Below are 17,761 nucleotides of genomic sequence, written 5' to 3'. Positions count from 1 at the left end.
TTTTTCTGTTTATGTGGTACTGAGGAATGGAACCCAGGGCTTCATGCATGCTAGGCAAGCACTCTACCACTAAGCCACATCCCCAGGCCTCAACCTGCATTTTTGAGAGGTGATTCGCATGACACCTTCCCAAAGCTTTCAGTCCTATGGCAGTGTGTGGGAAGAATTCTGGGACACATCTGGACATTTTCATTCCCAATATGGAAATCTTCCAGTCTTAAGAAGAAAATGGGCTGGGGCGATAGGGCCCTACGTTTGATCCTCTAGCACCTTAAAAAAAAAAAAAAGAAAAGCAACATGAGTTAGTGTCTACTTTTTGGAATTAAGGAAAGAGTGGAGAATGGAGGAGAGGAGAAGGAAAGAAGGGAGGCAGGGAGAGAAACATGCCAGTGGGCAGAAAAACAGAACATGGAGGTAAGGCTTCATGTCCACAGAACTGAGTCAGCCTTTACCAACAGGTGTGGGCTGGTGGTGTGCACACACAGATCTGACCTAATGGTCCCAATATCTTCCTCTGGAGACCAGGACTAAAGGCTGAATGCCTTCATCCCCGTGTGTGTCCCTTTCAGCTCAGAGCTCAGGGCCATTTACTTGTTTGTTTGTTGTTTTTTTTCTTTTTGGTGCCAATTCTAGGGTTTGAACTTGGGGCCTGGGCTCTATCCCTGAGCTTTATTGCTCAAGGTTCACACTCGACCACTTGAGCCACAGCTCCATTTCCAGGTGTTTTTTTTTGTTCTCGTTTTTTTGGCAGTTTAGCAGGGATAAGAGTCTCATAGACTTTCCTGCCCAAACTGGCTCTGAACCATGATCCTCAGGTCTCAGCCTCCTGAAGAGCTAGGATTACAGGTGTGAGCCACTTTTTTTCGGTAGTACTGAGGTTTGACCTCGAGACCTCATGCTTGGTAAGCAAGCGTTTTACAACTTGAGCTGCACACTCAGCCATTCAGGTGATCTTTTTCTGTCCTCTCTTACGAAAGTTCAGGGTAGGTGTCAGGTAGGGTGACTGTGAAGGCTGAAGAAAGATGAGCAATATGTGCCCAGAGGCTTTTGGGTATCAAGCTAGCCAATGCAGAAGCCTGGCAAGGAGGAGTGCTTCTCTATTCCTGAAACTCAGAAGGGGGAACAAGTGTTCTGGTAGAAGGAACTGCTTGCCGACAGCTCCCAGATCTCCCAGCACTGCAGGCCCCTTGCCCTGTGGGAAGAGCACCAGCTGTTTGGAGGTGGCAAAGCTGGTGCCCACCACATTGCTCCAGAGCCGAGCGATGTTGGGCAAGTCATGGGCACGTGGAGTCTAGATTTCTTCACCAACTGACAGGGATGCATGCAAACTAAGATTGTCAAAATAAAAAAACACACACAATGTTTTGGAAATGTTCAAGCGCTACGTAGATTCAAGGTGCAGATATAATCATATTAAAAACTGGTAACATTATTCTCTGCAGTCAGAAACACGTAAGCACCACTGCACAGGTGAGTCAATGTCAAGGCTGCCCTGAGCAAAAACACAAACACAGCCAGCACATTTTCCTCTGGTTGAAAAGCGGGTCTAGGGACAAGGCTGCCTAAGCTCCCACCTGCAAGGCTTTGGGAAGGCACTGGCTGGTCACTGGCAGCACTCACATGGGCTCCAGGCCACAGGAGATGGGAGGCAGCAGAGCACTGGCTTAACGCAGGCAACTCCACCCCGCTGCTCACCACCCCCCTTTTGGAAGGATTCTCCTGCAAATGGCTCCAGGTGCCTGGCCAGTTCAAACAAGCACACCTTTGTTTTCAGGAAGCAGAGGAACTGCTGGAAGCTACAGGCCTAGCAGGGAAGATCTTTTCTAAGAAGGGTCCCCACTCTGTAGAAGACCCACACCCAGAGTTGGGCATGGACGCCTGCACAGACCACACTGAAAGGGACATGCAGCACTCAGAGCCCGACTGCACCTCCACCCCTGTGTCACTTGCTGGTGGCAGCGGCAGCCTTTGTACATCCCATATGCGGAGCCAAACGGTCCAGGCAGCTTTTGCCTGGAGCAGCCTGGTGGGGCACAAGCAGCCTCCCCAGGGCTTGCTGGGCAGTCCTTACCAGCTGAGCAACCTCTCATTTACTGAGCACACAAGGTACATGCCAGGTACTGGCTGGGCTCCGGATACCCAGAATTCTTCCACTGTGAGATTCTGACTGGACCCCGAGGAAAGTGCCTCTGGCTGGAGCGGACTGGCCACTGCTGGCTGGGTTTTGAGGGTGGTGACAAAATAGGACAAAGCATCCAGTGCGGGTTTTCCTCTGGGCTGGGTGGATGCAGAGACAAAGCTGGGTGTCCAGGTTAGCTCGGTGCCCAACTGGCTCTGGCTTACACACACAAAAAGGGATGAGAATACATGGAGAGCACGCTTTTTAGGAGCAGACAGAAACCCATTTGAGGTTCTGATATTCTTGTGCCCTGCCAGACTAGCCAGGAGACTGAGAAGATGTTATCTACATGAAAGTCAACATGGGATTCACACATTTCAGGGTAAGGCGGCCCACTCCTCAGTGTGGGTCACTTGTGGCTGAGCCTGTGACACCACCAACAGGACATCGCTTTTGGCAGTACCAGGGGTTCTGGGCCCAGCACCTCAGGCTCCTCCATCTTAAACTACACCATAACCAGACTGGCTTGCAAGGTGTGCCAAGCAGTAGCCCTGTCTAGCAGTCTGAAGCTTCCCCTTATAACAGTTGTGTAACATTCCACAGTGTAGACATTTTGAAGCTATTCAGTTCCTCCATCTATGTTAACTTTGTCACTTTTGTCCTGTTTGCTATTCCTTCAAGTAATACTGCATAGTTTTGTTTCAGACAGTCTCACTATGTAGCCCAGGCTGGCCTCAAAAACTGTGCTTCTCTTGCCTCAGCCTCTTGAGCCTCAGGATTACAGGTGTGAAACGCGACACCTGGCTTTCTCTTGGGTCTCTTTCCCCAAATGCATTTCCTCATTTCTAGATGAGATACATCACAAGAGGTGAAATTATGTTCCATGCAGGGAAAATGAAAACTCCATCCACAGCCATCACTCAGGCATCCCTCTTTGGTCATCAGTTCTGTCTTTTCTTTCCTAAACACTGAGAACTCTACTGTGAAAGTGATCATGCACAGGTTATCTACCATGCATTGGTATGCCCATCAGCAAGATCACCTCAAGACCTTATCTCACGTGTCTCTATAGTCTAGCTTCCAGCCATCTCCTTTCTTGTCTTGTATACTTCCTCCCATCACTAGGCTCATTGTACCTCCTCCTAATGCTCCCTTTATTTCCCTCTCCTGCTCCATCATCCTGCGCATCCTTCTCCCGCAATTTCCAAATTGCCTCCATCCACCAGATTTCATATTTTATGTTCAATTCTTCAAGGACTACGGCAACATCACCTCCTCACAAGTCCTTCCTGGAGCTCCTAGACCACAAGAGCTTCTGCCCCACGTGCATGCACATGCCCTTTGTGTCTGGGGCAAACTGCTCGTTCAGGTAGTGACTGAGACAAATAAACTGCTCTCTACCTAGGACCTCTGGTTAAGGCTAGAGACCGTACCAGCCTCCTGGCTCACAGGCTGCTCCTATCTGCACAATCAATGAGGCATTCACAGAATGTTCTACAGGCGCTGGGAACACCTAGATCATCCTGCCAAAAGAGAAGGTGTGTTAATTCTTCTGCTGGGGACCTAGCTCAGTATCAGGTGATTTTAAATACACACAAAACCTTGTCTCTCACCTAATCTGTCACTGGTATCTGTAGACTGTTCATGAGAACTTACTGAAATGCTGAATTTAGTGTCTTCAACTTGACAACAAACCAAATCCAAAAACAGCAAGAAAATTTAGAACTCCAAGCAAGGTGAGGTCTAGCCTCATGATCAGCATTGCCATGACTCCTCCCTCCCCTCCCGCCCCTGCAATCACAGCTTCACAGGCCCCACCTCCATCCAGGGGATCAACTTTAGTCTGCCCACTCCACTAGAGAAGCCCAGAGCCAGGGGCCGGGCTGCCACCCTTGTACCTCACCCCTACCAAGTGCTGTGGGCTTCCCTACCTTAGACCCAGGACTGATGGAAAAAAGTCTGTTCCCATAATGGTATGAGAGATCTAGTTTCTTTCTCAATTAATACTAATATATGCCAAGCACTATCTTGGCTTTGATTTAGTTGAATTAATCAAAGTAGAGTCACGCACATATTTTTGGCCCTTGAAAAGACATATCTTGAGTATGGCACCAGTGGCACCCACCTGTAATCCTAGCTACTTAGGCCAGGGCAGGAATTTTTTTTTTGGGGGGGGGTCATGGGGCTTGAACTCCAGACCTGGGTGCTGTCCCTGAGTTGTTTTGCTCATGGCTAGCTCCCCATCATTGAGCCACAGCTCCATTTCCAGTTTTCTGGTGGTTACTTTGGAGATAAGAGTCTCTGGACTTTCCTGTCTGGGCTGGCTTTGAACCACCATCTTCAGACCTCAGTCTCCTGAGTAGCTAGGATTGCAGGCGTGAGCCACTAGTGCCTGGCTCTGAGACTCTTGTGTTGTTTTTTTGTTTTGTTTTGTTTTTTTGGCCAGTCCTGGGGCTTGGACTCAGGACCTGAGCACTGTCCCTGGCTTCTTTTTGCTCAAGGTTAGCACTCTGCCACTTGAGCCACAGCACCACTTCTGGCCATTTTCTGTATATGTGGTGCTGGGGAATCGAACCCAGGGCCTCATGTATATGAGGAAGGCACTCTTGCCACTAGGCCATATCCCCAGCCCCTCTGAGACTCTTATCTCCAACTAGCCACCCAAAAAAGCCAGAAGTGGAGCTCTCGCTCAAGTGGTAGAATACTAAAACTGTCAAGGACAGCACCCAGGCCCTGAGATTAAAAATAAATAAAATCTTGAGTCCAGTGTGGTGGTACACATCTGTAATCCCAGATCTCTGGTAGCTGAAACAGGAAAATTGTTGAGTTTGAGGCCAACATGGGTTACCTAGTGGGTTGGAGTCATATAGTGTGACTCTGTCTCAAAACACCAAAGCAGAAACCAGACACTGGTGGCTCATGCCTGTAATCCTAGCTACTCAGGAGGCTGAGATCTGAGGATTGTGGTTCAAAGCCAGGCCAGCCAGATGAGACTCTTATCCCCAACTAACCACCAAAAAGCTGAAAGTGAAGCTGTGGCTCAAGTGGCAGAGTACTAGCTTTGAGCAAAAAGCACAGGGATGGGACTCCAGGCCCTGAGTTCAAGCTCCAGTACTAGCACAAAACATCAACAACAAAAAAACCCATGTGCAAGTGTAAATGAAAGACTGGACACACAAACTAAAGAAACTTAATTCAGTATCTGAAGCTCCCAGGTAGGGGCACAACTCTGGCTTGTTAGTGACACCATTTCCAAGGTAATGAACATGCTGCCTGACTCCAGGGCTAATTTACCATGCCTCTATACTACCTGGCCACACCCGAAGGTGACCTCATTGTTCTCTGAACCTTAAAACCAGGCAATCCTGAGGAAGCTTCAGGCTCCCTGTATGTGTGAGCTTAGCTTTGGAAGCCTCTAGGCTACCTGTGGAAATGTGGCAGTAATGTTGACTTGTTGTGTACCTGATCCTCACAAACGCTGTGTGTGCCACCTCAGAATACAGCCTGCCTGAGACCCAGAGATAAGGCGCTTGCAACCTTTCTCTCTCTCTCTCTCTCTCTCTCTCTCTCTCTCTCTCTCTCTCTCTCTCTCTCTCTCTCTCTCTCTCTCTCTCTCTCTCTCTCTCTCTCTCTCTCTCTCTCTCTCTCTCTCTCGATAGTCCTGGGGCTTGAACTCAGGGCCTAGGCACTGTCCCTGAGCTTCTTTGCTCAAGACTAGCACTCTACCATTTGAGCCACAGTACCACTTATGGCTTTTTCTTTTTTTTTAATGTGGTACTGAGGAACAGAACTCGGAGCTTCATGCATACTAGGTATCACTCTACCCTAAGCCACATTTCCAGCCTGACTCTTCTTTTTTTTGCCTGTCCTGGGTGCTTGAACTCAGTGCCTAGGCTGTTCCCTGAACCTCTCTGTGCTCAAGTCTAGTGCTTTCCCACTTGAGCCACAGTGCCACTCCTGTAAGGCTTTTTAAACATTATATAAAAACAAATTTTAACTGGGGCAGTTTCCAGGGTGGCAACAACTTAAGGCTGGACAGGTGGGCTGTGCTATTTCATCCAAGGCAGGAAGTCCCACTTTGAGCCAACTTAAAAATGTGCCATATGGAGGCGACCCACATAAGAACTGAAAATGTTGCCCACATGGCTACTTTGAAAACGAAATCAAACAGCTGTTGCTAGTTGCCAGGAGTCTCTTTACTTTGGGTTTTTGTACTTGAATATAATCCAGACCATGTGATTTAGTTTATTATCTCTGTTTTAAAGTCTATAAGACTCTAAATTAGGTAAAACTTTAACTTGAGGCAACTTACAGGAAAGTACTATGTATTTTCTGTGCTGTCTTGGCCAATCATACAATGCAGTAGTGTGAAGGCAGTGCACTGGGCTGTCACATCTGACTGGCTAACTCCTGTCCCCAACTCCCATGTGACAGCGAGCGTCCTCCACATTCAAAAGGCCCTAAAACCAGTAGTAGGTAGTAATCATCTGTATTTGACAAAAGAGAATAGTACAAACTGTGCTAGATGCCCATGTTATAAAAAAAAAAACACACCTCAACGATTAAGATACAGAACACCTCCATTAGAAGACAAGTAGATCTTTATAGATTGTGAAGTTTTGTACAGGGGATTCTGTCTTGGTCTTAAGAAATCTATAACCACTCATGCCTCTAATCCTAGCTACTCGGGAGGGTGAGATCTGAGGATCATGGCAGGAAAGTCTGTGAGGTTTTTATCTCTGATTAACCACTAAAAAGCCAGAACTTGATTGAACACAAAATCCATGACCTCTGAGGTTTTAAAACAATGCTTTGTTCGCTGCTCTAAGCCAAGCATGGTATGGATGTGTAGGCAAAGGCTAATGTCCTCTCTTTCTCCTGTCTGAAGTAATGCTGACTCTGACAGGAGCCCACACCTGTCACACCAACCCCCTAGAAGTTTGTCTTCCTTTTTATTCTCAGACAGGGCCCACACTGGCCCATACTCCTGCTTCTGTCTCCAGAGTGCTTCATCAGGTGTTTCCATCATAAATGCAGTCAGACTACAAATGTATTTGAGATCTGCTTTGTGAACACACTGTACTTCACAGATACCTCCTTAAGTTAAGACTCGGGTCTTCTTTTTTAGGTTTTTACATTGTTCTTTGCCAGTCCTGGGGCTTGAACTCAGGGCCTGAGCACTGTCCCTGAGCTTCTTTTGCTCAAGCTGAGTGTTCTACCACTTGAGCCACAGCACCACTTCCAGCTTTTGCTATGTTCGTAGTACAGAGGAATCAAACCCAGGGCTTCATACATATAAGGCAGCACTCTATCACTAAGCCACATTCCCAGCCCCAGGTTTTTACATTGTAAGAGTTATATAACTTAGTAAAAGTCAACTGAAGTGGCAATGTTTATTTTTCCAGAGACACAAGAAAAAATTTTTACACCTGTCTTAAGCATAGAGCTCAAAGCTTAGGATGACTGGCAGAAATTCCTTCTGGTGCACAGAACAACCCATCATCTGAGGTAGGACTCAAGGATGCTGGTTGTTTTAACTGTGAAAAACACCATCATCACTGTGAAGCATCATGCTGGCCCTTAGGCGCTGAACGAGTTCCACAGCTGTGGGTCGTAAGGGTCCCTGAAGCACTCAGCTACTACTGTCCCTGGTCATCTCCACCTGCACTCCATCCCTGAGGCATTCATTTACCATCCCTGGTCATCCCCACCTGCACTTGGTCCCTGAAGTGCTCACCTACCATCCTTGTTCATCTCTACCTGCACTCAGTCCCTGAGGCATTCATTTACCCCTAGTCATCTCTACCTGCACTGGGTCCCTGAAGCGCTCACCTACCCTCTATCTCTAAGCAGGCACCTGAAGTCACCCACCTGCTAGTCAAAAACCTATGTCATGACTTTGTAGAAAAAGATGCCAGTGGTCTGCAGGCCCTCCTCTTTTCTCAGGGGCGTACATTGGGACACTCTTTGAGCCTGAGCATGTAAGACTAAGGCTGACACAAAAGGATGCACAAGTGACATGTCAGAGAGATGAGGACAGTTTGCTCCCTAATCTGAGACATGTACAATTCTTACATTCTTTGAATTTTTGGAAACACTTTCCAGACTTTAGGCTGTGTTGTGATATTTTGTGTTGTTTTAAATGAAGCCCAATGAGGCCCTTGCCACTTGTTTAAGCAAACACTTTCCACTGCAAACAGTCCTTGCGGTTTCTTGGTGTACTTCCCAAATTGCGCAGCCTCTTTGGGCCCGAACATCATGACATATGAGGCACACTCATGCTCAGCCAGACCTACCTGTGCAAGAAGTGCAGCTTGTGCATGGCGGCCAGCCCCGCGGCGATCTCACACGCCATCCTCTGCAGCAGCATGGTCTGCGAGTCACCGCGCATGTGCTCATGCTCGTTGCGCAGGTAAGCCTTCAGATCACCCTGCCAAGACCAGGCCATAGGAGTGTCATCCATCCGCCAGCAAACCCCCCAGCATACTGGGCCTTAGTTGGTGCAAACTAAACCACTAAAATGGCTCCAGAAACTACTTAGGCTGGCAACTCAGTAAACAATCTCAGGGCTGGGGATAAAGCTCAGTAGAGTACTTGTACTTATCTAGCACATACCAGGCCCTGGTTTGATGAAAACACCACAAAAAAATAAAACAAATAAAAACCTCAGATTGAATAGTTTTCAGATTATAAAAAGTAATAATACCCTTTTTGTTTTGTTTGTTCATTTATCTGAGGGTAGGGATGGCACAGAAATGGAGGAACAAAGTGTGAACAAATGAAGCAGTGGTATGCACTAGACACGATGTTGAAAATGAACTACACAATTTGTGGGTGGAGACTGCAGGGAAAAACTGGGAGAGCAAATGAAGGGGGTGACACACTGTCCAAAAAGAAATGTACTCATTACCTGACTTACATAACTGTAGCTCCTCTGTACATTACCTTTATATTAACAATAAAACATTTTAAAGTAATAATCCAGTATTTCTTTTTTTCTTTCTTTTTTTTTTCTTTTTTTTTTTTTGCCAGTCCTGGGCCTTGGACTCAGGGCCTGAGCACTGTCCCTGGCTTCTTTTTGCTCAAGGCTAGCCCTCTGCCACTTGAGCCACAGCGCCACTTCTGGCCATTTTCTGTATATGTGGTGCTGGAGAATTGAACCCAGGGCCTCATGTATATGAGGCAAGCACTCTTGCCACTAGGCCATATCCCCAGCCCTATAATCCAGTATTTCAAAGCACACATTAAAGTCGTGTATCAGTAAGGTAAGGTATATCCATACCTTAGCTACTCAGAAAGGTGAGATCTGAGGATAGTGGTTCAAGGCCAGCCTGGGCAGGAAAGTCTGTGATATTCTTATCTTCAATTAACTACTGAAAAGCCAGAAGTGGAGCTGTGGCTCAAGAGGCAGAGCACCAACTTTGAGTGAAAAAGCTCAGGGACAGCACGCAGGCTCCATACACACATACATACACACACACACGCACATGCATGCACAGCATATGACATTATGATGTTTTTAGGGCATTTCTAAGCAAGATCATGTAAAATAAATCAGTAAAGAAGATATAATTTTGCAATAGTGCAGAATTAAACTAAATGCAGAGCAGAAGTCTCAAAACCTCCAAGAGACACAAGGTCAGCGAGCTTCATCACGAATGCTGGTGGCCACAACACATGCATGGAAGAGCAGCAGAGAGTGAGGGAAGGAAAGAAAACCAGTAAAGAGGAGGAGGCTTCTCAAGGCTGGTGATACCCCTCAGGTGGCTCAGAGCTTTTTTATCCAAGGCCTGTGCGCCCAGAGACCACTGTGAGAAAGAACACTGCAAACAATCCCAAACACCATGTAACAAAAGTCTATTTGGAGGAGCACAGCCAAGGCCGCTCAAGTGGGACCTGGCCTGGCCTGGCCTGGTCTTTACATCACTGGGAGCAGTACATCTGTCCGGAGGAGGACACTTTTGAGGAAATAATACTGCTCATATTCTCTTTCTGACACAAGTAATTCCATATGAGAGCCTTTACTGATCAGGTAATGAAATGTAGAAAGTAAGGCAATACCTTTGCTTTTTCTTTAAATCTGAGTTGAGGAAAGACCCAGAAGATGGAGGTTTTCCTTGACCAAAACTCAAGGGCACATTTCTTTGTTCTGTTTCCTCTGTGAAATCCCCTTCAGTGCCAATAGCCTACAGGCAGAAGCCAGGCAATGGCTGGGGCCACAGTTTGCTCTGGCATGGGATACTATCAGAGAACCAGGAGGATGGGCCTGCCATAAATCCAACCCAGGCACTCACAGGCACACTTCTTATAACTGACTGGAGAGAGCTGACCAGCGGACTACTCCCAGGCTGGAACTTCAACCACACACCCACCCTTAACATTGAGTGCATTGTAACTGCACTTCCAGCCCCATGCCAGGGGTCAGCGTGTGTCTGTCCTGGCCTCAGCTTCAGTCACCCACACACTTGCCATGCCAATGACATTCTGGCTTCCTGTTTTGCCACCATCACCACCTGTGGAGCAGCAATGCTCTTCTTCAGCACTGCCACTTCTTTGGTACCGCCCAGCCCCACAGCCCATAGCGCGAGTCCCCTCAGATTCTTTTCCACACACACCACATCGTTTCCTTTCATCATCAGGGAGAAAGGAGACACACAGGTACCTCTTCCTCCACTTGAAGAAAATAAACGCCCCTTCATACTGACTAGGCTCTGTTCAGCTGTAGGAGTTCTGGGATAATTAAGTTAACTGAGAAGAATTCTAGCAAAGTACTTCAGATCTGCAAGTGAATGGGCCTTTCATGAAGTGGCCCACGCAGTAACCAAACACAGAGACAGCTTTGGTATACTGCCATTACAGATTACATGGCCACCTGATTTCTTTCACCTGGCCCATGCTACTGTGACCCACCTACAGAAACAATTATTCTCTCCCAACACCAAAGATCAAACCCAACAGCTCTTGCCCCAATGCTTCACTGCCACAGGGTGTCCTCTTCTTGCCAGAGCCCTGAATGAGTGATCCACAAGACCACAGAGGGCTGGGCCCAATCACTGACTGCCCTCTTGGGTGGCACTTGTACTTGGTGGATGGCACCCAAGCCCAGGCCTATGTTCTACACAGATCCTCAAAGCACCCCAAGTACCACATTTTAAAAGAAAACCTTTAATTTATTTTTCTGGTTCTGGGGCTTGAACTCTGGGCCTGGGCGCTTTCCCTGAGCTTCTTTTGCTCACAGCTAGTGCTCTACCACTTGAGCCACAGTGGCACTTCTGGCTTTTCTGAGTAGTTTATTGGAGATAGAGCTTTGTGGATGTTCCTGCCCAGGCTGGCTTCGTACCACAATCCTCAGATCTCAACCTCCTGAGTAGCTAGGATTATAGGTTTAAGCCACTAGCACCCAGCAAGAAAACCTTCAATTATAGCAAAGATCTTTGTAGTACCAAGTACTGATTTGCTCTCTCTAGTCAAGACACTGGATTGATTCTGTTAACAATGCTTAAGGAGTACACACAAATTAAACCTGGCAATGTTTTCTGAATTTGAATAGTTTTCTTTATCCAAGTTTATAAAACTATAAAATTTCTCTGCAACTTCTCCACCACCCCAAAGAACTAAATTTCCCTTCTACAACACTAGATGGCAGCACAAGGCCCAGGAAGAAGCACCAACCCAGCAGCAGGGCACAAGGTTCCCCCAGTGACTCCATAAAGACTGGGCTTCCTCTAGTGTTCTTGCAGGACACTGAGTTGAAGGAGCACAGTTGAATCCAAAGTAAAACACAACAACAAAATACCTTTGTAACTGAAAGACTGTTATCCTGCACCACACCGTTCCCAATCCCTGCCTAGACTCAGCCACCCTCTGCCCACTGCCTTCCACTCCAATATCATCTTCTGCCAGCTCATTCTTTCCCTCCCTCCCTCCCTCCCTCCCTCTCTCTCTCTGCCAGTCCTGGGGCTTGAACTCAGGGCCTCCCAGGCCAGCTTCAGAATGGGATCCTCCTACGACCACCTCCTATGTAACTGGGATTACAGGTGAGTATCACCTTGCCCAGCTTCTTCCTTTTTCTTTTCTTTTCTTTGCTAGTCCCCGGGCCTGAGCACCGTTACTGGCTTCCTTTTGCTCAAGGCCAGCACTCTACCTCTTGAGCCACAGCACCACTTCTGGATTGTTCTGTTTATGTGGTGCTGAGGAATTGAACCCAGGGCTTCATGCATGCAAGGCAAGCCCTCTACTGCTAAGACACATTCCCAGCCCCTTTCTTTTCTAACACAAACTTCACCTAGCTTCCAGGGTCTACAGTCACCTGTGTTTCCTGCATCTCACTGCCCCTTGGTCAACTGCTCTTTGCTGGCTTTGCCCCAAGGTTTTCCAAGCCACGTCACACATCCATCCTTCAGTCCTCACCAGTCCCCTCACCAACCACTTCGAGCTCTCTCCCTGTGGGCTGAGAGGCAGCTGAAGCCTAACACAAAGAGCATGAAACCCAGTCTGCTGCATCTCAGCAACTGATGTCCCCAACTTCCAGCCCATCGGGCCACAGAAGAGGTCCCCTGGGAGTCCTCTGTCTGCAGACCCTTCTCCAACCCAGAAGGCCACTGTGGTTCTGCAGTCTGAGGTGCAGCCACTTCCAGGTACTCCTGTAGAAGTGCTTCTGTGACAAGCCCCAGAGGTCTCCTGCAGCTCCCTAAGCTCAGCAGCGGTATAACATAAATCAAGTCACTGCTTCCTGTAATTCTGTCACTGCCACTAGACAGGCTGGATACACTGGGGCTCTCGCCTGCTCCCCAGAACAGTGCTAGACACACATGGCTCATTCAACAAACACTGCTTTCCAGGTGGAAGTCCCAAATTATATCTCGCAAATTAAAGCAGGGCCACTCATTCTCCCCAAATGGTGCCATCCCAACATTTCAATTAACATCTATTAATAATAATACACTTAAAAGTAGATATTCAATTTCAAATTTTTATTGGGCTTTAAATCTGTTTTACTACTCTGCAAATTAAACCTAGCCAAAACCCAGCTCCCATGGGAAAGCATTTGGTTTCTGAGCAGTACAATCTCACTGGGGTAAATGGGTAGTTCCAGCTCTGCAGGACAAAGGCTGCAGCTTAACCCTCAGGCACAGGGGTCTACATCACTGGGAACCTTGTTCCCAGCAGTTGCCAGTTTCCAGAAGGCAAGCCTGCAGTGCAGGGACCTGTGACAGACCAGCGCTTTCCACACAAACAACCCAGCCAGGTGTGGGCTTTCTGCACTTTCTAGCAGTAATACCCACTCACAAAGCAGTGGATCCTGCCAGGTGCCAGTGACTTACACCTATAATCCTACTACTCAAGAGGCTGAGATGAGAAGATCACAGTTCAAAGCCAGTCCAGGCAGCAAAGTCCATGAGATGCTTATCTCTAATTAATCACAGAAAAAGCCTGGTACTGTGGCTCATGTGGTAGAGCACTAGCCTTGAGTAAAAGGAGCTCAGGGACAGCATCCAGGTCTGGAGTTCAAGCACCAGGACCAGCCAAAAAAAAGTGAATTCTTAGTAACATGCTTCATTAAATTCACTATATCTAAACTAATATCAATTCAACAGAAATCCACATAAATAGATTTTAGAGGCATTTTACTTTTCTGTTGGTTCTAAGTGCACCAATGTGGGCTGAGAGTGTGGCTTAGTGGTAGAGTGATGCCTAGCATTCATGAAGCCTTGGGTTCTATTCCTCAGCACCACATATATAGAAAAGGCCAGAAGTGGCGCTGTGGCTCAAGAGGTAAAGTGCTAGCCTTGAGCAAAAAGAAGCCAGGGACAGCACTCAGGCCCTGAGTCCCAAGCCCCCAAGACTGGTCCAAAAAAAAAACCCAAAAAACAAAAACAAAAAAAACCCCAAAATGAAATAAAACATCAACAAAAAAACCTAAGTGCACCAATGTGGCCTCACTGGGCTCCCAGTGCCCACCACCGTGGTTCTCTGGGGAAAGGATGACTCCTGTGAAACCTCTGCCACTGTTGGCAGTGAGGGGCTGGCAATGTAGTACAGGAGGGGACACACGGCGTGGCCCAGGAAGCAAACACTGGGGTGGGGAGATGGCAGCAGAGCAGGTAAGAAGGACTCGTCAGGGACACCTGTTGCGGAGCCCATGCCATGCTGTCCCAGGCTGTGCACGGGTGTAGGAGGGACGTGGTCCCTGACAGGCACCAGGACAACACTGCCAACTGCTGAGACCATGCTCTCCCTACCTAACCACCCTGCACCCCATTGTTCAGCCTGCCAGTGCTGCTGTTGTCATTCAGCACATGGGGCCCCCAGCCTTGGCCTCCTCACACCTGGGACTCCATGTGCTGCTTTTCTACATGAGCTCCTTAGGGTGAGGGACATGGCCTTCTTTGTAGGCCTGGCACCTGGTGTCCCTGGTCATGCAATTACCAATGACATAGCCATTAATTGGGGATTTTCTGTGCAAAAGAGCAATTCTAAAAAAGAGCCTTCTTATAGAAACAGCCACCAGTTAGAAGATGCACTGTGGGAGCAGTGATTCCATGCCCTCAAGCAAGCCTGAGCTGGACTCTCAGCCTCCTTCCTCCTTGGACCTCCAGCACACACATGAAAAGAACAACAAGGACTATAGGTCCAGTGCCCAGCTAGAGCTGGCACCCAGGACCCTCCCTGCCTCAGTCTCAGCAGGCGGCAGTCAAGGTTCCATCCAGGACAAAGAGCAGCCTGGGTGCCCCGGCTCTACTCAGTCAGGTCATCTGCTCTTCCTTGAGAGACTGAGAAAGTGAATTCCCAAGCAGGCTTCACCCTCTCTCACCTTGACACTGCACATGCTTCCAGAAACCCAGCTCTGGAGGCCAAATGCAATAAAGGGAACTGGCGTACTAGCCAAGGACACACCCTGCAGGAACATGACTACCCTGTAGCCCATTGATGCAGTCAGTGGCACTGACCAGCAGGAAGTTTACTCTCTACTCTTGGGGTTTGCACTCAGAGCCTCATGCTTGCCAGGCACATGAGCCATGATACTTAAGCCATGCCCCTAGTCCTTTCTGTTTAGTTTTTTTTAGGATAAAGTCTTATGTTTTTGCCCAGGCTAGCCTAGATCTTGATCCTATTTATACTTATTACATCTGTAATGACAGGTGTGCACTACTATTCCAGCTATGGGTTGAAAGTGGATCTCAGAAGTTGGCCTTGAACCACAATTCTCCTAATCCTGACTCAAGTAGCCGGGATTAGACGTGAGCCACCATACCTGGCTCTGCTCTTCATCACATCAGCTTGAAACCTGGCTCCCAGTGAGCAGTCTCCTTGCCTTCTACTGGCACGAGCAGGTGCTGCTGCACCTCCAATATAATTCATTGTTTCTGCCACCCTTTTCCCCCTGGACAAAGTGTGTCTTCTTTTGTTTTTTGTTTTGTTCTATTTTGTTTTGCCAGTCCTGGGGCTTTGACTCAGGGCCTGAGCAGTGTCCCTGGCTTCTTTTTGCTCAAGGCTAGCACTCTGCCACTTGAGCCACAGCGCTACTTCTAGCCGTTTTCTGTATATGTGGTGCTGGGGAATTGAACCCAGGGCTTCATGTATACGAGGCAAGCACTCTTGCCACTAGGCCATATCCCTAGCCCAAAGTGTGTCTTCTTGCTCTCCAAGATGCAAAGCCAGGCTTGAAAGTGCGGTAGGTTGTGGGCTGAGGTGCTGAAGAGCAAAGCCAGCAGTTCCCTAGGAGACTGAACAGTCAAGACTTGCAGCAGCATGGTCACCAGCCACTCCAACCTTTACTTACAATTTCTTATTGCTTTAAGCAGGGGAGGTTTCTATGTGGGCTTGCAGGGGTGGAGGAAGCACCCATGAAGGCAGCAGGCTGACACAGGCCACAAAAGTAGGGCAGCCTTATCACCTTGGAATTTCCTGAGTGCCACACCAACTCTTGTTTACTCAGTACATTTTTGCTCAATGAGATCCTGAACCAGGACTCCCTGCCTTGACACTGGGGGAAGCACCTGTAGCAGTTTTGCAACAAACTACACATAACATCCACTCCACACCCTCTAACTCAACCCTGCCTTAATCTTCACCACCAGCTCCAAACTCATTCAGCAGGGGTTGCAAAAACCTCCAAGCTTTCTAAAACCAGGCCTGCAACTATACTTCCTATGTTACTCAGCACACCCTATTCTCTTCCTTTCTCCTTGCAGATGTTATCGCTGGATGTGATTGCAGAGCAGTGACGCCCAAGAAGGCCAAGGTTCAGCCAGGTGCTTATGATCTATGGACACGTGAAAAGCTGGGGCTTTGTGGCTGTAGCAGCTTACAACCAGGGTTGGGACGAGTGCCCTCTCTGGCCCTTGGCCGGGGTCAGGGAGCAGTTTCTACCTTGGATTACACTCCTCTTCTCAGGCCAGCTTGTTTCTAGGGAGACTCTGGTTGTACAGGTGGGGAGCAGGGCTCTGGGCCCCGAGTGCACCCCTGCTGTCTGTATAGGTGGTTGGCCACTGGCCTCCTAAGCTGATGCCCCCTAACCTTTCTGGCATGTGGTGTCTGTACAAACTCAGGTTGTATCCTGAGCCTAGCCTTTGCTATACTGTTTCTGCCCTCTGAAGTTGTCGGGGGCTCAGCAGAACGAGCATGAGGCTGTCTATAGAAACCAATGTGACTAAGGCAAGCTGGAGGGACCCCAGGGTAACAGCCTTGACCCTGGCCTGTGACGGGCTGTGCCATGCACTGACAGGAGAATTCCAAAGAGCAGACCAGCCTCTTTTTTTTTGGCCAGCCCTAGGCCATGAACTCAGGGCCTGAGCACTGTCCCTGGCTTCTTTTTTGCTCAAGGCTAGCACTCTGCCACTTGAGCCACAGCGCCACTTCTGGCCATTTTCTATATATGTGGTGCTGAGGAATCAAACCCAGGGCCTCATGTATAGGAGGTAAGCACTCTTGCCACTAGGCCATATTCCCAGCCCCAAGACCAGCCTCTTCTTAAGACATGCTGTGGTACCTGACAGCACATTAACTAGAAGGAAGTAATTATTGATGTGTGTGTCTTTGGGGGAAGAACTTAAGATTCAATTTACCACCTTTGCCATTGCAAAGTGGGTCAGTGGGTTGAGCCCATTCCCACTGTGGCACAGCCATCACCACGCAAGATTCTCTATCCTGTCAAGCTCAAACTGCACTCAGGAGACAGTCATCTTCTCTCTTCCCTCATTCCAGCTACTACCCTTCACTTTGTCTCTGGATCTGCCAGCTCAAGGCCACTCACATAAGCAGAACTAGACAGTATCTATCCTCTTGTGACAGGCTGGCTTCAATCTGCAGTATGTCTAAAAGCTTCCTCTGAGCTGCAGCCCCCAAACTCTCAGCCAGGTTCTGCTCATGAGTATAAAACCCCAAGCTTTCTTTCCAATAGAGCATATGCTACACTCTGTTTGCCCATCCATGGGAACACATAGCTGGGTAGCTTGCACCTTCTGGACACCATGAACACAAGGGTGCAAGAATTTACGGATGGCCTGTTCTCCCTTCTTTGGAAGTATCTCCACAAGTGAGTCACTCGATCATATGGCAATTCTATTTTGCTTTTTGAGGAATGATGACTGTTTTAAAAATGTTACTACTGAGGGAAAAACTGGGAGACAGCCAGGGAAG

At 48.2% G+C, this 17,761-nt stretch overlaps 1 protein-coding gene and 1 non-coding gene across 2 annotated transcripts in view; both read right to left on the bottom strand.

Moving 5' to 3' along the window:
• Positions 1–17,761, bottom strand: part of Lmtk2 (lemur tyrosine kinase 2) — a 78,105-nt gene that overhangs the window by 16,315 nt on the left and 44,029 nt on the right. The window contains exon 7 of the mRNA XM_048367579.1: positions 8,416–8,549. Coding sequence (XP_048223536.1) covers positions 8,416–8,549 — 134 coding nt within the window. The remainder of the gene's footprint in view (positions 1–8,415; positions 8,550–17,761) is intronic.
• LOC125341553 lies at positions 10,276–10,407 on the bottom strand. Its single transcript, XR_007209006.1, has one exon. It is a non-coding gene; the product is annotated as a small nucleolar RNA SNORA42/SNORA80 family (small nucleolar RNA).

The sequence above is a fragment of the Perognathus longimembris genome, chromosome 1, assembly GCF_023159225.1.
Source record: "Perognathus longimembris pacificus isolate PPM17 chromosome 1, ASM2315922v1, whole genome shotgun sequence".
Classification (NCBI taxonomy): domain Eukaryota; kingdom Metazoa; phylum Chordata; class Mammalia; order Rodentia; family Heteromyidae; genus Perognathus; species Perognathus longimembris.
The sequence above is the reverse complement of the archived record's forward strand: the minus strand, read 5'-3'. Positions and strand labels throughout refer to the sequence as shown.